Consider the following 21630-nt stretch of genomic DNA (forward strand, 5'->3'; position numbering starts at 1 on the left):
AACCTGAGCAACCACGTCAAGGAGACCCTAAGTAAAGCCCGTCAACGACAACACCTCATACGAAGGGTACAAGGCAAATTTACAGGCTGCAATGACAAGACAGCTGTAAACACATACAAAACCTTCATCCGCCCACTTTTTGAATACGCGGCAGCGCCTCTCGCCTGCATCTCCAAGACCCAAGCAGAAAGAACCTTCCGCACCGAAAGACGATTACTTCGCAGCATCCTACGACTCCCACCCTCCACCCCCAGACAAGAGGTCTTTCAGGAAGCAAAAGTCACCCCCGTACAAACAAGATTAGCCATCCTGAGAGCCCGCTATGGGAAAACCACCCTCACCTCCCGACCCGACCTACACACAATATACACCCACAGACCAAGACACAGAAACAAACCCAAATACAAATACACCTACCCACCAAGAACAATCATAAACAACACCCTCCACACCTTCCCTGAAACTATACACCAACACGAACACGCAAGACAATTACACATACAGAACAACGACACTCCTACCCCCCCACACCTCCAGGCGTTGAACCCCGACCGCCCGCCACCATAAACCCCACCTAATCGATAGCAACAAATCGGCACATAAACCCGCCTCCACTGTCGCCCTTACTTTTGTATTATTGTTCTTATTTTCATTTCTATTACTAGCTCCATTTCTAACTCTAATTCCACTTCTACTGCTTCAAAAATTGTAAAAATTGTAATTAGTCTATAAGTTAACAAAACAATTCTATATGGCCAAACACTATTTTAGGAAAAGTGTAATTAGTATGTAAGTTAGCAATAAGTACAAAATAAATAAAGAAAAGAATGAAATACCCTCATCTCTGGCCCCAATAGAGCAACAAGCTCTCCAGCGGCCCATCCGCCTCCCATCAGGAGCGGAAATGAATAGCTTAAAAAAAAAAAAGCTCGCCTCCAGTTCACCACCGGCAATGGAGGGTGAAGCTTTGACAATGCCAGCCACTCGTGCTGGCGAAACGTCAGAAAAATCATTAGATGAACGTCGGCCGAAGAACCCGAGACAGAAGCCAATAGGCAGTTTATTCAAATTGTGCTACATTTTCGTAACAAGTGGTTATAAAAGTTCTTTTTTCCTTACTATTACAGCATCCATTCCCGAAATGCTGTAGCTGGCTCTCATATCAATGGAGGTTAATACTTTCGCTCCATGGAAACGTTGTAATAATTCTTCCATGCTCTCCCGTCTGTCTGTTTCTGCTTTAATAATTGTGTTGATTTGCCGAGAATCCATCACCAACCTCACCCGCTCACCCTTTTTCGGTACCACTAAAAGTGGTGAGTTGTACGGACTCACTGCGAATTCGCCCACACGTCCTGCTCGAGCATCTTCGCGACCTCTGCCTTGACTTTTTCTTTCTGTCCTAACGGAATGGGGTACGGCCTCACGAAAAACTTTTTGTGTTCCCGTACTTGGAACTTGTTTTCGAAGCCTTTTATCGCACCCGGTACGTTCGAAATTATTCTTTCGTGATTCCTCAGAACCTCCAGCGGTCTTAAACGGGCGACCCCTGGCATGCCTCCTACGCCGTTCGTACTTTATTCGACTGTTTTCCTGAAAACGCCATCCCTTCCGTGCACGGATGGCGGTGAGCTCACTCCGCTAATACAGTTCACGAAGGTCTCCGGTTCCTGGTGCACTCCCGGGTAAGTGAGAATTTCTATGCAGCTGGCTTCAGACTCTTCCCTTATGACGCAATTATCGAACTTCAATTCGACGGGGTTCCCCTCTCTGTTTTGAGACGTGATACCTGCATCCAAGTCTACAATTGCCTCGTGAGCGTTCATGACATCTACCCCTAAAATTACTTCAGTGTTATTTAAGGGCACAATGAAGAAGTTCTCCTCGAATTTCAACATGATCCTAGTCTGCAACTTGCCTTCTACAATTTTACCGTATATTGCCCCTCTCACTTTCGTCCCTCGCAACGGCAAAGTCGGCCAAGCTTCCGCCTTCCCGCATTTTCGGAATGTAGCCTCACTAACAATCGAGACCGGACTCCCTGTATCATTTACGCAGCCCAGTGATACCCCTTTCACTGAGATGGCAATCACCAGACTAAGTGCTGAAATCCTGTTATCCGTTTGTTCCTGAAGTAATGTTTCCCTAATATCTTCCTGACCTATGTAACGTACTCTGCAACTTTCCGTCATCGCGTTTGGACTAATACCGTCTACCTCAATATGCATTGGACATAACTGTTATTTTCCCTCCATTCCCGATGGGTTTTTTCGTGGATCAGCCGGTCTGATTTTCACGTCAGCGGGAATAGTCTCCCTTTTCTTATTCGCCGGGACCTGCCCATATTTTTACCGTACTCGACTACCCGTGAGCCTGAAACGTCTCCGTCTCCTTAGAAAAATTATAAATGGCTGTGCTTAAACTGACACACAATATTTTTAGCGCAACGCAATCTGACTTTCAAAAATCCCTACAAAAAATGGTCCTGACTAACAATAACCTATACCTTTCATGAATCGCTTACCTCACAAAAATCTTCGTTACTCGAACTGCTGCAATACAGCGAGCGCCACTACTGCCAGCAAAATAAAAGATTCAAACTACTGAAGGCACTAACTACTGATAGGCATAGTTAGCAAAATGGTTCAAATGGCTCTGAGCACTGTGGGACTCAACTGCTGAGGTCATCAGTCAACTTAGAACTACTTAAACCTAACTAACCTAAGGACATCACACACACTCATGCCCGAGGCAGGATCGAACCTGCGACCGTAGCAGCAGCGCGGCTCCGGACTGGAGCGCCTAGAACCGCACGGCCACAGGGGCCGGCCATAGTTAGCAAATGAAAGATTTTGATAAAGAACAAACAATGTATTTACCTTAATAGTGTTCAAAAGTCATAGTATATATATCAGTTCATGACATCCAGTCTTACAAGTTTACTGTCTCTGATGGACACACGTCCAGATCATTCGCTCTCAAAACTCCGCCATCTCTCTCCCCACATCCACCACTGCTGGTGGCTCACCTACAACTGAGCAACGCTACGCGCTGTTAACAGCCAACTGCCCAACACTACAATAAGGACTATTCCAACAATGCCACCCAGCCACAGACTGCACACAGCACAGCCAGTGATTTTCATATAGAGCGCTACGTGGCGTTACCAATAGAAAACCTGCGCCTTTTCCTGTTCCCAATCGTCGACGTCGTACTCTAACTCCTGTAAGAGTAGTTTAAACGATTCTAAATCGTCCACCTATCACGTTATGGCGCAGCTGAGTTGGAAGTTTCGTTACACACATCCTTATCAGTTCGCCCGGACTGTAAGGGTTGTACAAAAACTGGTTGTTCTGCAGCATGTGTTCGAACAGTCACGCAGGAATCGCAAAACCAGATTGGTTTAAATTTGGCAGCATCATTATATTATTATTTACCCGGTCTTGCGCCACCTCGGACCAATAGGCCGGGAGAAACTCGCGCTGACACACGCGTACCGTCGTGTACGTGCGAGCTGCAGCGGGTTCGGCCTCGAGTTGCCCGACACATAAATTCTATTTTATATTCATCCGGCCAGTTGGGTGGTAGGCGGAACTGGTATTATTTAAGCCAAGCATGTTGGTGTATCCTGTTCACCGAGTTGCGGAAGACTTAGAATTTTCGCACAGAGAGAAAGCGTTTGTAGTCAAACCCTTCCGCTTCCCTCCCGTAAGACCCCACCCACGAGTTTCTGTGTCTTTTCCGACATTTGCCTATATTGCTCGCTAGTTTCTTCCTTGCCCTCTAATATGTCCGGATTCACATCCCTCGCTACTGTCTTGTGCGCCTTTGCGCACTTGGTTTCCCATTTCGGTTCCGCACGCGAGAATATTCTCCACGTGAGCCACGCGTTCGCATACCTCGTTTGTAGCATCGCGTTGTCACCTGTTGATCTCACATTTTCCTTCCTAAAATTTCCTTAATAAATTGATTTCTTCATTATCTGTTGCATTCAGCATCGCAGCATTCTCGCTTCTCCCCGACATTGTAATATCTGCAACCTTTTCCTCGAGTTTCTCTAACTCTTCTTTCATCTTCTTTATTTCCTTCCTATTTTGCACTTTTACGGTTTCTGCTTTTCCCTCAAGGATTGCCCTATTGTTTGGATCTACTTTTTCTTGAGTTGCTTCGAAGGCTTTTAAACGTTTAATCTCCCTTTTATTTTCGCTATTACATCTTTCTGCTAATTTTTGGAGTCCCTTCTCTAATTTTTCTCCACGTGTTCTCATTTCGACCTGAACTCTTTTCTGTTCTTTCTCGACAGCGCTTAATCTATTACCTACTACTTCAAATTTTTCGTTGACCTCGTTCACAACATCCTTTCAAACCTGTTCAAGTAGCGCCTTATTCTCTTCAAATCTCACATTTACACGGGCCATGATACCTTTGAGTTTTGAGTTAAATTTCGTATTATTTTCTTCCTGTTTCGTCATACTTTCTTTCATCACCCTGACCAATTCCGCCACCCATATGTTATTCGGGTCTGTATTTTCCGACGTACTTTGACTGCTCCCTATTGTCTCGGTTTCGTCCTGCTACCAGTCGGGGAGATACCCTGCACATTTTCTAAGTTCAGCATTGCCGTAGCGCAACTAAAATGGGGCATATTCGCGTTGCTTGTCTCACACGCGCCTCTCTCTCTCCGCGGCTATTTGTTTAATGGTAACGCCCTCTGCGCCTGACATGTATATCCTGGCACCGCTCCTCGAGCGACCACATGTCTCCATTTTGGATACTGGGATCTCCCAGGTAACGATGAAGTGGGGATTTTCCCGTTGGACCATTTCACGAGTGTATCGAAGATGTTAGAAATCCGATAAAACATCAAATCTCCGACATCGCTGAAGCCACGAAAACCTCCTGCAAGAACGGAACCAACGACGACTGAAGAGAATCGTTCAACGTGACAGAAATACAACCCTTCCGCAAATTGGCGCAGATTTCGAAGCTGGGCCATCAACAAGTGTCAGCGTGCAAACCATTCAACGAAACATCATCGACATGGGCTTTCGGAGCCGAAGGCCCACTGGTGTATCCTTGATGACTGCACGACACGAAGCTTTACGCCTCGCCTGGTCCCGTCAACACCGACATTGGACTGTTGATGAATGGAAACATGTTATCTGAGCGGACGAGTCTCGTTTCAAATTGTATCGGGCGGATGGACGTGTTAGGGTGTGGAGACAACCTCATGAATCCATGGACCAGGCCTGTCAGTACAGGACTGTTGTGATGCTTCTAGATACGACTCTGACAGGTGACACGTATGTAAGTACCCTGTATGATCACCTAATCCATTGATATCCATAGTGCATTCCGACTGCCTTGGGCAATTCCAGCAGGACAATGCCACAGCGCACACGTCTATAATTGCTACAGCGTGGCTCCAGGAACACTATTCTGAGTTTAAATACTTCCACTGGCCACCAAGCTCCTCAGACACGAACATTATTGAGCATATACGGGATGCCTTGCAACGTTCTGTTGAGAAGAGATTTCCACTGTTACGGATATATGAACAGCCCTGCAGGACTCATGGTGTCAGTTGTCTCCAGCACTACTTCAGACACTAGTCGAGTCCATGGCAGGTCGTGTTGCGGCACTTCTGCGTACTCGCGTGGCCCTACACGATATTAGGCAGATGTGCCAGTTTCTTTGGCTTTCAATGAATACGATACTACTCTATCATACAATTGCCTTGATTGAATACCTTATTCGCGGGCCTCCAGCCGTGTCAGGTGGTGGCATATCCAGTAGTTTAGGACTGGCTGCTCCTCGGCCGTTGTCAAGTACTGCCCGACCGTCGTGTGGCCGCTGGAAGCCATGACACTGGCTGTTACGTCACCGACCTTCAGGCACCAACTACAGTCTCGAACCCGCACTGCTCTAAGGACCTCGGTCCTTCCAGCGGAAGCCGTAAATGTTGCCGAATAAGTGTCACGAGATCTAAAACGTCTACAAAAAGACTTTCGTGACTCTGCAACCAGCAAGCATCATGAGCTATGGTGCACAAGCAGAACCGCACCGTGGGGTAACTCACAGTTTTTTTACGTTCTCTGTCGCAGTGATATGGAAGATTAGCAAGATCCCGATGGGACATAAAAGCGAATCAGTCTTCAGGTAACAAACTAAAATATGGCACCTCGTGAGGCCTGTGAAAGAAAATGTAGATCGCAGGACTACCAATGTTCAGCAAATATCCTGTGGGTGTGGTTAGTACACTACTGGCCATTGAAATTGCAACACCAAGAATAAATGCAGATGATAAACGGCTATTCACTGGACAACTATATTATACTAGAACTGACATGTAATTACATTTTCACGCAATTTGGGTGCATGGATCCTGAGAAATCAGTACCGAGAACAACCACCTCTGGCCGTAATAACGGCCTTGATACGCCTGGGCATTGAGTCAAACAGAGCTTGGATGCCGTGTACAGGTACAGTTGCCCATGCAGCTTCAACACGATACCACAGTTCATCAAGAGTAGTGACTGGCGTATTGTGACGAGCCAGTTGCTCGGCCGCCATTGACCAGACGTTTTCAATTCGTGAGAGATCTGGAGAATGTGTTGGCCAGGGCAGCAGTCGAACATTTTATGTATCCAGAAAGGCCCGTATAGGACCTGCAACATGCAATCGTGCATTATCCTGCTGAAATTTAGGGTTTCGCAGGAATCGAATGAAGGGTAGAGCCACGGGTCGTAACACATCTGAAATGTAACGTCCACTGTTCAAAGTGCTGTCAATGCGAACAAGAGGTGACCGAGACGTGTAGCCAATGGCACCCCATACCATCACGCCGGATGATACGCCAGTATGACGATGACGAATACACGCTTCCAATGTGAGTTCACCGCGATGTCACCAAACACGGATCCGACCATCAGGATGCTGTAAACAGAACCTGACGTTTTGCCATTCGTGCACCGTGGTTCGTCGTCGAGTACACCATTGCAGTCGCCCCTGCCTGCGATGCAGCGTCAAGGGTAACCGCAGCCATGGTCTCTGTGCTGATAGTCCGTGCTGTTGCAAACGTCGTCGAACTGTTCGTTCGGATGGTTGTTGTCTTGCAAACGTCCCCATCTGTTGACTCAGGGATCGAGACGTGGCTGCACGATCCGTTACAGCCATGCGGATAAGATGCCTGTCATCTCGACTGCTAGTGATACGAGGCCATTGGGATCCAGCACGGCCTTCGGCATTACCCTCCTGAACCCAGCGATTCCATATTCTGCTAACAGTCATTCGATCTCGACCAACACGAGCAGCAACGTCGCGATACGATAAACCGCAATCGTGATAGGCTACAATCCGACCTTTATCAAAGTCGGAAAGTCTCCTACATACACAAGGCATCACAACAACGTTTCACCATGCAACGCCGGTCAACTGCTGTTTGTGTATGAGAAATCGGTTGGAAATTTTGCTCATGTCAGCACGTTGTAGGTGTCGCCACCGGCGCCAACCTTGTGTGAATGCTGTGAAAAGTTAATCATTTGCATATCACAGCATCTTCTTCCTGTCGGTTAAATTTCGCGTCATCTTCGTGGTGTAGCAGTTTTAATGGCCAGTAGTGTTGGACAGACTGGACAAATGGTTCAAATGGCTCTAAGCACTATGGGACTTCACATCTGAGGTCATCAGTCCCCTAGATTTGGAACTACTTAAACTTAACTAACCTAAGGACATGACGCACCTCCATGCCTGAGGCAGGATTCAAACCTGCGACTGTAGCAGCAGCGTGGTTCCAGACTGAAGCGCCTAAAACCGCTCGGCCACAGCGGCCGGCCAGACTGGAGACACTGAAGAATAATAGCGAGTTCAACAAAAGTTGACTGTGGTAAATAGGAGGTAGCCGAAAGTGCATTAGAAATGTAGGCGCCCCGCTGGTACCGGTCGCCTACGCTGGACTGGAGGCCGAGCGGTGACCTCTCCAGTTGTCAGGATGCTAGGAAATGACTGTGGACGCGTCAGAAACGCCAAAGAAACTTTATTAATTCATGACATTTCTGCCGAGTACAATGTGGCCCGCGCAACACAGGCTGGCTGAGCTTGGTGATATCAACGACCTTCCCCGAGTCCTCGCTGACTCGGACCGATGACACCAGCTCCGGGCCACACCAGTCTTGCTAGCGCAGCGCCGCGTGCTGTGACGTAGCGTGGAATGCCCTTACTTCGTCCGCCCGTGGACAGCACGCCGCTGCGCTTAGGAGGCCCCGGGTTGGAGTCCCGGCGCTGTCGGCACGAGAAGCGTTCTCGTAGTGCGGAGTGTACTGTATCCCACCCCGTCTTCTTCCCTGCTCCTCCTGGTGGCTCGTCCGCGGTGGACGGGTGGGACGGGCTGCAGTCCCCCAGCGTCGTCGACTCACCCGATTGTGACGGCGGATGCACAGGGCCTAGGCCCCGCACGATCTCGACGACGGCTCTCTGACGTGGTCAGCATTGGCGGCGAGCGAGTCTGCCGCGATGTCTGCTAATCCTGGGTCGACGATTGACAGCGGCAGCAGAGAGGACCAGAGCTGGTACTGTCCCCTCACGTCTGCTGCGGGATGGGCCGCCCTTACTGCAACAATAAAGATTAACGTGTCGATCGCAGAGCTGAGCGCTACGCAGCAGCCCAGTACACATCTAAGTGCAAGTCTAACTGCGAGTGCCTTGTTGCTATCAAAGCTGGCGTATTTAAAGGAAGCACGAGCGACGTCCCGACGTCATGCTCGTTTGTAATGAACGCATTCGTTCCACTTATACTGCTGACTTATCTGTCGTACTCGCCCCTTAGGTGTTCTTGTGACAGAGTTACGTGTTGTTACGGCAGACTTACGCGAAGTTGTGAAATGCAGTACAGCTGACGCTGTACCTCTGTCTTGCACTCTACGAAAGTCTCCGTCTAGCACAAACCTGCGTGCTAAGCAGTTCTGTCTCACCTGTTGTGTGTAACCAGGCCACTGCCCCTGTGTGACGACACATTCCGCTATATGTGCGATCCTCTTACCTCTTGGCTAACCTACTGCCTCTGGCCTTCGGCATAGGCAACGAAAGTTTGACAATATTCCACGTTTCCAACTCTTTACTATTCCGCGACACTACAGAAGATCGACTTAAATTTAAAGTCAACGATAACTCTGTCATGATGAAAGCAAAAGTCTTCTTATGTCATGTAATTAAAGAAGGCATAAAAATTGGGATACGTGCTGAGATCAGCGACGGCGACAGCTGTCCGCGGCTGGAAGCCGGCCGTCACGGGCTTAACGCGGTCTCGGGAGTCTGTCTCAGGATGGCAATACTGCGTTAAGCGGCGGCGGCGGCGGCGGCACAGAGGGTACCGCGGCTGACATGCCAGGCCATCGCCCCCGCCACAGCCAGCCACCACCTGGCGCTGGGCTCAGAGTCCCTGGATCCGAGCCCAACAGGTTCCATCTACCATTATATTTTGCTCGTGGGAAACAAAATTGTAGCTTTACAGTCTGTACCTAGAAAAGCTGCTTTCGTGACGAAACTAGCGTTTCCCGTTTTCGCCGTTTCGTAAAAAATTCGTTCAACGTTTCCCTAAGTGAATTTGAACCCTGGTCAGTTATTTAATATTTCTGACATCCCTCTACCGAACTCTACTCAGAAGCAGCCTGTTTATGATTGGTTCATGTCAGTCCTGCTATTGTACACCGACGAAAAAAAATCGCAACGCCAAAAAGAAGTTATGCATCATAAATGAAAATTGGTAGGCATGTTGAAAGATGTCTCTTCCAATTTCGCGCCACTTGCGTAAGAGTGGTGCTAGCAGCGCCACTGTGAGGATGAAAATCGAGTTCGTTTCAAACACACGCTGTAACGTCCAGGAACGTTAGTTACCTTTGAGGTTCGACATGGTGAGTTGACGTTAGCTAAGAATGCTTTTAAGGCGACAAAGTAGCCATTATTAGCACTTCATTAAGTTTCAATGCAGTCGCGTAATAAGGATAGGAGAAGCTGGATGTTCCTTGTGCGATACTGCAGAAAGAACGTTGCCACTGTACACGATTGCTGGCAGCGCTGATCACGGGAATGTACGGTTGCTAGGAAACCGGGCTGTGGGCGGCCAAGAGGCACTACCGAGAGGAAGACCATCGTGTTTGGCGCCGACCGGCGTGGCCGAGCGGTTCTAGGCGCTACAGTCTGGAACCGCGCGACCGCTACGGTCGCAGGTTCGAATCCTGCCTCGGGTATGCATGTGTGTGACGTCCTTAGGTTAGTTAGGTTTAAGTAAGTCTAAGATCTAGGGGACTCATGACTTCAGCAGTTAAGTCCCATAGTGCTGAGAGCCATTCGAACCATGTGTCTGGCACATGGCTCTGGCGCATCGTCCTGCATCTGCAGCAGCAATCTGAGCAGCAGCTGAAACAGCAACAGAACGAACTGTTACAAGTCGGTTGCTCCGAGGACAGCTTCGAGCCAGACGCCCTGTAACGTGCATCCCAGTAACCCGCTGTTTGCGACTTCAGTGGTGCGAAGAGAGAGCTCATGTAAGGGCAGGGTGGAGATCTGTTGTGTCTTCTGATGAAAGCTGGCTCGGCCTTGGTACCAGTGATAACCGAGTGTTGGTTACGAGGAGGCCAGATGAGGGCTTGCATCTAGCCTACCTGGCTGCCTGACGCACTGGGCCTGCGCACGGAGCCGTGGTCTGGTGCGCGATTTCGTGTGACCGCGGGAGCACTCTCGTGCTCATCCCGCGCACCCTGACCGCAAATTTGTACGTGAGACTGGTGACTCGACCTGTCGTGCTGCCAGTCATGGACAGCATTCCAGGGGGCGTTTCCCAAGAGGAAAAAGTTCGCCCACGTATTGCTGTTCTGACCCTACATGCCCTACAGAGTGTCGACATCTTGCCCTGGTCTGTTCGATCGTCAGATCTGTCTCTTACCGAGCACGTATGGGACGACAGCTCTAGCGTCATCCACAACCAGCATTAACCGTCCATTTACTGACCGACCAGCTGCAACAGGCATGGAACTCCAACCCACAAACGGACATTCAGCGCCTTTACAACACAATGCATGCACATTTGCATGCTTGTAGTCAACATTCTGGCGCTTGAATTAACGTGTGGCCTCGCAATTTCTGTCACTTAAATATCTTACCAAGGAAAATACCTTCCCTTAATCTGATTACTCTACATTATTTATTTTTTGATGTTGTGATTTGTTCCCATCAGTTTATACTCTGCTGTGAGACACTCTATTACTTTCTGGAAAGATGTAATAGACTTATTACAAAATTCTTTGTACACGACTAACATTCCGAAAATTTTTTTTCGTAGTTGACACAAATGAAACTTGTTGTCAAATATCACAGGTATTTTGTCATGTTGGGTCACTTTACTGAAGTACCAGCAACGACATGCCTTTATATATGGCCATGTGTGTAACATGTACAGGAACAGCAGAAGCCATATTGCTTCCAAATTGCGCAAGTGTACAATGAAACAGGCCAACAGCCTCGCCGCAGTGGTAACAGTGTTACCCGTCAGGTCGCCAGAGTCAAGGGCTGTCGGGTGGTGATGGCAAGCGGGGTGCACTCAGCCCTTGTGAGGCTATCTGAGGAGCTACTTGTTTGAGAAGTAGCGGCTCCGGCCTCGCAAACTGACGTACGGCCGGCATATCGGTGTGCTGACCACGTGCATCTCCGTATCCGCATCCAGTGTCGCCTTTCGGCTGAAGGAGACACGACGGTCGCTTGATAACGTTCGGCCTTTAGAGTATTGTCCGGATGGAGATTTATACAAATAAATAGACGATAGTTGTGATTAATAAAATGGTTCAAATGGCTCTAACCACTGTGGGACTTAACATCTGAGGTCATCAGCCCCTAGACTTAGAACTACTTCAACCTAACTAACCTAACGACATCACACACATCCATGACCGAGGCAGGATTCGAACCTGCGACCGTAGCAGCAGCGCGGTTCCGGACTGAAGCGCCCAGAGCCGCTCGGCCACAGCGGCCGGCCTTGTGATTAATACAGCACGGGAAACAGATCATAAAGTCATTTACGTGAGTTTAGTTTCTTCTGTAACTTGCTTTGTTGGTGAAAAGGAATAGAAAAAAATGTTCAAATGTGTGTGAAATCTTATGGGTCTTAACTGCGAAGGTCATCAGTCCCTAAGCTTACTCACTACTTAACCGAAATTATCCTAAGGACAAACACACACATCCATGCCCGAGGAAGGACTCGAACCTCCGCCAGGACCAGCCGCACAGTCCATTACTGCAGCGCCCTAGACCGCTCGGCTAATCCCGCGTGGCGCAGGAATAGGAGGAATAAGTTGTGTCATATTGACCCAGTGTGGGCAGTTAATGGCTATTGACAAGCCTTGGTTTCGGTATTTCCTCTTTGTTTCCGACTTTTATTTCTGTGATGTAGTTTTTTGACGTGCGACTATATTTTTTGTTATAAAGAGGGTCCTACTAATTCCGCAGTACCAAAGGAATTGGGGGAGGAACAGTGCTTTGGGCCCAAGTTCTGAAAAATATTGTAATCCACTCAGATTTTGACAAAAAGATTCTTGTTTTTACTGAGGTCTTCTGCTGAAGTCCGTGAATGTTTTAAAGTTTTCAATTTGGCCTAACCAATAAACCTATAAACTCAAGTCGCAGTACTAGATATAACTTTACACAATGAATGCCGTGTTCAGTATTTTCAGGTTCAAGACCCTATTTATACACCAGTATCTCTTTTAAAAGTTTCTTGTGAGTAAAATTCAACATCAGCTGATGAAATTTATATGTTTTAGCTTTTTGTGGTGGTCGCCAACTATCCCCCTTGGTATTACATGTTATTCTAATTGGGATGATATTTCTAAGGGTGTCCTAAAAGATATTTTAAAGTTATTGATTTTACTTACACATCAGGACATCCTTAAAAAGTGTTGTTAACATACGTCAACAACAAGTAACAATTATTGTTGCTTTCAAATTTCTTTTAGAGGGAAACATAAAGTTCACCTCTTCCGCCTGTACTCACTTCTCCCTTTTGCAAATACACGCTATAGAAAATATTTTGATATTGCTAATGTTAATATCCTTACATTCTAACATCCCAACTTGAATATTCTAGAGAATGCTTTGTAAGACCTTACCAAGCCCCAGAATGCATACACTGATTATGTAGAGCGACATGGCATAATTGTTGAAGACACTGATCTCGTGTTTGGAACACGTCATATGTTCCTAGTAATTAAGATTTACCTTTTCACGTTTTCCCTGAGTTCAGGTGGTATGATTCCCTACTAAAGGACACGGCTACATAAATTCATCCGTTCTTGTCCTATTCAAGCCTATGGTACGTCCCTAGTGGTCTCACCGCAGGCGACGCCTTAAACCCCGTACTCCCTTTCTTACTATGGTACAGACATTCTTGTACAGCCTCTGTCAGAACATTTTTATGTTTGTGATTTTTGGATTTCATTAAAAAAGTAATAAATAATAAAAAATAACCTTATGGTTGCGTAAAATAGTCCATTCAATGAAGTTCAAAGAATTGGTAACTGAAAATTTACTTAATACTCTTTCGTTTGATATTTTCTGAAAACTTATCGGAGAAACTGTAAGGGTGAGTGATTAAATGAACCTGGCTTATTGCTGTAGCTGTATTGGTATTCCATACTTGAGAAAGACACTGAACCGTTGGATGATTACAGTAAAGCGCAAGGTAATTCCAAAGAAGTCAGCGTCAGGTTCTACTACTCTACTAAAAACGCTATTGTAGCAACGTTAGTCTTAGAACACAATAATCGATAGATGTTACGAAGGAGGCTGAAAGAATGGTGTGAGTTGTATCAGATCTGACAATGAGCCCACCTTCCACAAAATTCATTAATTTTATTGTAGAGGTAATGAGTTCGTGCTATCTATTCCTTACTTTGCTTCTGGCCATTCTAATCGACACGTGTTGTAGTGGGACGAAATTGAAGCGTCACCCATCCACCAGTGTCAGCCCAGTTTGCAGGTGAATATAAGTTTAATTTAGTTTTGTTTATGTATTTTTGTAATATTTGTAATGGTTGTGAATTGTCTAAAGTTTTTGTATTTTTTTTATGTTTCATGTACGGAGAGGGCGGCGCAACGAACGGAGACAGCATCTTCGCTGCCGGGACCAGAGAGAAAATTGCTGGCCACTATACGAGGTGTGGCTAGAAAAAAACCGGACTACTACTGGTGGAACAATAAAACGAATGCAATAAGGCTGAAAGTCGCGTGGCCTGTCACGTGACTGTCGCTCCGCCTACTGCTCGAGTTTCATCTGCCTACTGCACGCAGTCTGCCCGTGGCGTCTGTTTTAAGTAGTTGACGTTTTGTCTGTGCGTCGGAAAATGTTGAGTGTACAGAAAGAACAGCGTGTTAACATCAAATTTTGTTTCAAACTAGGAAAATCTGCAAGTGAAACGTTTGTAATGTTACAACAAGTGTACGGCGATGGTTGTTTATCGCGAACACAAGTGTTTGAGTGGTTTAAACGATTTAAAGATGGCCGCGAAGACACCAGTGATGACACTCGCACTGGCAGACCATTGTCAGCAAAAACTGATGCAAACATTGAAAAAATCGGTAAACTTGTTCGACAAGTTTCCTTGTCAACTCCTGTTAACTCAGACACTGCTCTGATTGTTAAACGGCGATCTTGTCGAACAAGTTTACCGATTTTTTCAATGTTTGCATCAGTTTTTGCTGACAATGGTCTGCCAGTGCGAGTGTCATCACTGGTGTCTTCGCGGCCATCTTTAAATCGTTTAAACCACTCAAACACTTGTGTTCGCGAAAAACAATCATCGCCGTACACTTGTTGTAACATTACAAACGTTTCACTTGCAGATTTTCCTAGTTTGAAACAAAATTTGATGTTAACATGCTGTTCTTTCTGTACACTCAACATTTTCCGACGCACAGACAAAACGTCAACTACTTAAAACAGACGCCACGGGCAGACTGAGTGCAGTAGGCAGATGAAACTCGAGCATTAGGCGGAGCGACAGTCACGTGACAGGCCACGCGACTTTCAGCCTTATTGCATTCGTTTTATTGTTTCACCAGTACTAGTCCGGTTTTTTTCTAGCCACACCTCGTACGTCGCGGGTCGACAGCCAAAGAGCAACAGAAGATCCTGAAACCGAGTTGTTGCGTCGTGCTTCTAAAAATAAAATAAATGAGAATTTGTAATGTTTTGTACAACAATGATATCATAGGAAGTTTAATCTTATTGAAAATGTTAGTTTTGTCTCGTCAAGGCTCCGGTTCACGTCTGTATGTAGGAAGATAATAAACTAGTGGATGCTATTAAAGTTGAAATACGTGTTCCGAGGATTTATTTATGAAGAATTATGTGAATGAATTAATAATATATTTGACAAGATTATTGAATTTTGACAGCGTTCATCGCGACTTTGAGTCTCAAAAGTTTATTCAATGTGGTTCTAATATCGATTAAATCAGATAACGTGTATCAATATAATTTCTGAGGAGAAACAAACGACATCTAAAATTGAAAAAGTTTACGCAAACCAATTGGCCCGAGTGACGTAATTCTGCGCATACGACTCAAATGATGTTTTACAGTTTCGTTCAAGAACCATTCTGAGACAATTTAAGAAGAATATAAATAATTTTGAAGTGGATTGTAACCGACGTAGGTGACGAAGTCTACACATGGTCATATGTCGAAAGAAAATCATTTATAACAAATCTATACGTCGTTACACTACAGTGTGTGCAGACCACAATGGAGGAGTGGTATTCTTTGTAATCTCTGAGTGGAGACGAACAGTTACAGGACCTTAATACTAGCAGTACCAACGAATCATCCATAACGTGCGCTACCAAGGGGGTAGGAGGGGGCAACATGGGATGGTATTTCGTGCCTGCCCTAACAAAAGTTAAAAAACAGAGTTCGTTAATTGTTGTTGGCTTATGTTGATAACATAATTTCTATTTTATGGTCTCTAAGTAGGGTCCAGAACCTGGAAAGGTCTTTCGGAACGCTCAGAATGCCTACGCGTTTTAAGTGATGTGTGCTACCAGGCTGGGTTACTTTATGCTTTACGACCATTGCAAAAAAATATAAAAAAATAAAAATAATGCAGATTTCGTTACTTGTTGTCGAATTTTACTCACAACATACTTTTTAAAAAGATAGCCAAGTCTAAGTAAGGTCTGATAGTGAAAGTACTAGGTACGACATTCATTGTGGAAAGTGACATCACTACTAAGATTCAGTTTTTGGGTTACATTTCACTGAAAAATTTAAAATTTATAGAATTTGATAGCAGAATTCATGAAAAACTAAATTCTTTTATGCAAAATAAAAAAAATAAAATAACTGACTGAATTACCACAGTTTCAAAATTTGGGCACTAAGTACCGCCCCTCCTCCCCACTCGGTATTACAAGGGTTAAGGGGCAGGAGGTTTCCTTACGATGTTAAAGTACAGACGGATAGGAATTTCTTACGATTAGAAAATCAAAAGTTTTACTTCTGAGACCAAAACGTCACAACGTAAAAACTAATGCAGACACACTGTAGCTTAATCTGCCTGTCTGCGCTAAGTACAGTATAACAAGCTGTACCGTTATGTCATCGTTTACTGCAGCTAGCGTCACGTTACAAGGCCACTTGTCGATTAGCCCTAGTGCCTGTTCTACGTGGACGACTGCCGCCTACGAGGCAGTACGGGGAGCGATCTAGGATGGTGTGACGTGCGATCACAACGCCGCCAGTCCCTCTGGCGTATGAATGCTAGTGCTTTCGCCGGCGCCGCTTCTTTGTTCCGGCAGCTCCGCATTTGGCCTCGAGCGGCTGAGTAGACCCAGTTCCAGACCTCCCTGGCTTAGAAAAACCCCAGGTGGTACCAGGAATCCAACCCGGCTCGTTTCGCACAGAAGGCAGTGACGCAGACCATTCGTATATGGAGGCCGTTACAAAATGTCTTCCAAGTCAGCTCCATTACGACGAAAAGCAGAATCTGGAAGTAGCAAATCGTGGGAAATGGGAAGTTCAAGTACCTTCACGGTCACTGGAAGAAAATTTGTCAGTGGTAGGATTGCAATGTATGACACGACTGAAATGGCACATGTAGTGTAAAAGATGGATTTCCAGTCGGATGCATCATATATCCACGAGAGGGACAGTCAAGAAAAGTGCGTGTGTGCTTAGGAGGAACCGAATAATAGAACGTACACTTACTTTGCCTGTATCCTTTTCAACTGAGTTCGAACAATAAATGCAGCACACACCATATAAAAATATATGAATAATTATGTGAAACACAGCTATCTCTTTATTCCCACGAATTAATGAGTGCGATCGACAGGGGATGTCAAATTTTTTTCCATATTTGTTAGATTTCCAGAAGGCTTTCGACAGCGGTCTTCACAAGCGTCTTCAAGTCACATTGCTTTCCTATGGAGTATCGCCTCAGTTGTGTGCCCTTGCTTCGTGATTTCCTGTCACAAAGGTAAACAGTCCGTAGTAATAAAAGGAAAGTCATCGAGAAAGATGGAAGCAATATCTGACGTTCCTCAAGAAAGCGTCACAGACCCTATGATGTTCCTGAAATGATTTAGACAAGATATCTGTATGTCGCGAAAAGTGGCAAGTAACACTAAGTAACGAAAAGTGTGACGACACCAGCATTACTAGTAACAGAAATCCGCTAAATTTCCGTTACGCGATAAATCACACAAATCGTACGGCTGTAAATTGAATTAAATATTTAGGGATTACAATTACGAAGAACTTAAAGTGGGACGATCACATGAATAATGTTGTGGGTAAAGCAGACCAAAGGCTGCGAAGTTGAACAGGTTTACTAAAGGGATTCCTTACGCCACGCCTGTCCACCCTCTTCTGAAGTATTGCTGTCCGGTTTGGGACCGGTATGAGATAGGACTGACGGAGGACATTGAAAAAGTTCAAAGAAGGGCAGCTCGTTTTGTATTATCGAGAAATACGGAGAGAGTGCCTCGGATATATTACGTAACCTGGGGTAGAAATCATTAAAACAAAAGTCGTTTTTCGTTGTTGCGAGATCTCCTCGTGAAATCTGAATCAAAAACTTTCTCCTCCCACTGTGAAAATATTTTTTTGACAGCCACCTACATAGGGATACGTGATCATCATGGTAAAGTAAGAGAAATCAGAGCTAGCACAGGGAGATTTAAGAGCTCGTTATCCCCCGCGCCGTTCGAGAGTAGAATGGTAGAAAAATAGCTTGGAGGTGCCTCGATCAACCCTCTTTGCCGGCAATTAATTGTAAACTGCAGATTATTCATGTTGATGGTGATGAGATCCTATTCGTTATGTGTTTTGAGCTGACTGCAATTTCATTAAGGAGAATTACACCAGACGCGTTTCGTTTTTTATTTATAAAGCATCTTCCGTGGTTATTGGTGTTTCTTCACGTATTGTGCTTCTTCCCTCCTTGCTAGCAACGTTTGACGTCGAAAGACTTCGATTCACATACGCACTTGACAGTTTTTGCCATTCTGCAGTATTTCTTGCGCTGCACTCTTGTAAACTGTTTCTCATTCTCGACAGTGCAAAGATGCTTTATAAATAGAAGCGAAACGCGTCTGCTATAGTTCTTCTCAATTAAATTGCAGTCAGCTCAAGACGGATAACCAATAGTAAACGATTTTAACAGCTGCTGCGAAAGATGGTAATGCAAATAAACGTATTACTTGAAAGCCATTTAAATATTTTTAAGTAGCTAGTTACTTCTATGCAAATGTTCGCCTGCAGTAAAGAAATAATTAATAGCGATAAACGACTTAAATATGTATTTGAAAGCACTTTTGCTTTTAGTCAGACATTGCATTTCTGTGAATAAACTTTAAAGCTGAGTGTTTTCCCTCTTCTTTGTGACAAAGTTAAATTTTCTAGAGGTATCTAAGATGTTCCTTATTTACTCTTTCTTTCAATAATTTCTTATACTTTTAAACTCTGTATGTTTAACTTTTTCACAGCGGTTCTTGAGGAGCACTCTGAATGCGTGATCTTAGCAATACTTACCTTGCTTCTTTTTCTTTATTTCAAAAATCCTATGTTTCTATATCAAGAATATTATTTGATCTATGTTAAATTTATTAGGTACTTTCATTTATAGTTATCATTTTCAAATTTTGTGTTATCGATGTTTAAACAAGATCCTGTTTTATATTAATAGCGCCATGATGGGAAATGGAAAAGAGACATTTTTCGAATTCCGTTTCATCAGGAAGCTGAAAGACTAGAGTTCAAGTTCCAAGGAGAAGGTACTAAGGTTTACAATCTTGGGAGATGCACTAACCTAGGTAGGTACTTGGTATGTCATTCCATGATAGAAATATTTGCTTAAAAACATATATTAGTTGTAAGTATCTGTGTCTCAGTTTGGAAAATTGATATGGGGGTACAGAAACTAATAAATATCGTCAGACTCCCAGGTTGGTGGAAGCCTTTTTGTCTGACACCCTTTAGGTTCTTTGCGTGGTCAGTGTGGCTGCCTGTTTGATGAGGTGGCATCTGATGTGATACCACGACGTGGTGTGGGTCTAATCCCAAAGCTTTCCACCTCGAAAACATCTGAGGTGGTCTTTGTGGGTCAAGCACAGGACATGCTCGTCAGTAGCCAGAGATGCTGACCACCGGACTACAGAGGCGGTCTAACGACGCACAAGAGTCAGTATCTGCCTCATTACTCGAATGAGCTTTAATGTTTGATTAATCTGCCGCAGCTACAGTTTCGAATAATTAATAAATTTACTTATCGTTGTTTTAGTTCGTTAAACACAAAATTCGTTGTAAATACTGCATAAATCAAAATAATTATTGGCGTGTAAAATCCTTTGAAGAATGACATTAGAATTTACAGCTTCCAACATTAAACTGTTCAAGAGTTTTAATGTTCCAAAAAAATGAAACCAGCGGAAGAGTGCTGGCCTCGAAGTGCAAAAAAGGTGACCTGCTCCTCTTTAAAAGATTCTGACAGAAGAGAGGGGAACCAGCCAGTTACACCCTCATTCCCTATTCCTCACCAAAACGTAGGCAGCGCGCGCAGACGTATTCTCTTTCACACAGTCTCTCTGTCTCCCTGTGTAGCTAAGCCTTGATGCTCAGCATCTCTGTAACTGCCACTGCCTGCACGTATCCTTCTCCTGCTGTCTCCATTTTCCCTCACTGATTTACTGAACATCCACCCCACTGCCACTCACTACCCCTCTCTCACTTACGCTGCCGACTTTCGTCTTCTTTTCCTAATGCCACTGTCTACACCGTACCTCGGAAGCTCTAAAAAATCCTTGGGGGGGGGGGGGGGTCCAACTTATTTTCATGGTCCAAAATTTCCCCCAATAGCTGTGCATTCAAAGTTGTCGGTCTGGGAGGGCCCAGACCCCCCCCCCCCCCCTCCGCCAACAAAACACAATGACGAGTCTCCACTCATCTGTATTTTTCGTTTCGACTGTCTTCTCTCATTTTCCTCCCACTCCTTCTATCTACAAGCATCTCTCTTTCTCTTTTATTGTCACTGTCTCTCACAGAGGATCAATAACTCTTTCCTCTTGGGCTTCCGCTACCTCTGGTTTCATCCGTTGCTCTTTCGCTGCCACTTTCTCAATCACTGTCTCCTCTGTCCTTCACCCCCAACAGCACTGAATCCTCTCTGTTTCATCGTCACTGCCTCTCCGCTACTGTCTAGAAAACAAAGCGCGAATATGTTCACATGTGAAAATGTTTGACGAGGTAAGCGGAATGAGGATGGAGGCAGCTGGTTCTTCACTCTTCTGTTAGTCTTTTAAAGACGAACACATTCACCTTTTTGTGCTACGACAGGAGCATTTTTCCGTTGTTTCCCTTCTTTTCCCTGCTACAGCAGCGTGTTTTGCTTATATAAAAGGAATTCTCTAGGCCGCTTACTTATGTATTACAACATAATTTATATACCGTCACCCATATAAACGACAAATAAGTAAGGATAATATGAGGTTAAAACAAAACTGTTTACTTCCAATTTTGTCCGAAAGAACAGACACCAAGCACAGTCTGCAGCTGTGAAACACGTTATGCAAACTGAAGGAACAGGGTAGAGAAAGGAAAGGAGAGAAAAGGGAAAGAACTAATTATCTCAACTGCATTGGCGCTTTATGCGGAATCGGCGGGGACGAGTGAAAATTTCTATTGCATCAGGATTTGAACCTTGGATCTCCTGCATAACTAAGCCACTTACGTTAACAGTTGCGCCATCTGAACACGGTGTTTACCACACATGCGCAGAATATCTCTGCATGCTCCCCAGCTAACCCCCACTTACCGCCACCTAACCGCAGTTCCCGCCCGTGTTCTCCGTCATAGCTGATTTTAGGGTCGAAAGTAAATGTGTGTGCACGTGTGTACTTCCGGTTGTGAAAGACGTGGACCCGGACTGCAGGTAGGTGCCTACGGGTGGGAGTGCGACTCGGCCGAGGAGCGAGCCGAGGTAGTCTGGGGATTTGCAATGAACAGTGCGTCCGAGTTGTGCAGTGCTTAACAGACTGCCTAGTAAGCAGGAGCTCTCAGGTTCGAGTCCTGCTCTGGCACACGTTTCC

At 45.3% G+C, this 21630-nt stretch overlaps 1 protein-coding gene across 2 annotated transcripts in view; it reads left to right on the top strand.

Moving 5' to 3' along the window:
• LOC126195831 (uncharacterized) overlaps window positions 1-21630 on the top strand; it is a 672121-nt gene that overhangs the window by 301105 nt on the left and 349386 nt on the right. For both annotated transcript variants that reach the window (XM_049934505.1, XM_049934506.1), the window contains exon 9: window positions 19233-19359. In XM_049934505.1, the coding sequence (XP_049790462.1) occupies window positions 19233-19359 (127 nt within the window). The remainder of the gene's footprint in view (window positions 1-19232; window positions 19360-21630) is intronic.

Source organism: Schistocerca nitens, chromosome 7, assembly GCF_023898315.1.
Source record: "Schistocerca nitens isolate TAMUIC-IGC-003100 chromosome 7, iqSchNite1.1, whole genome shotgun sequence".
In the NCBI taxonomy this organism is placed as follows: Eukaryota; Metazoa; Arthropoda; class Insecta; order Orthoptera; family Acrididae; genus Schistocerca; species Schistocerca nitens.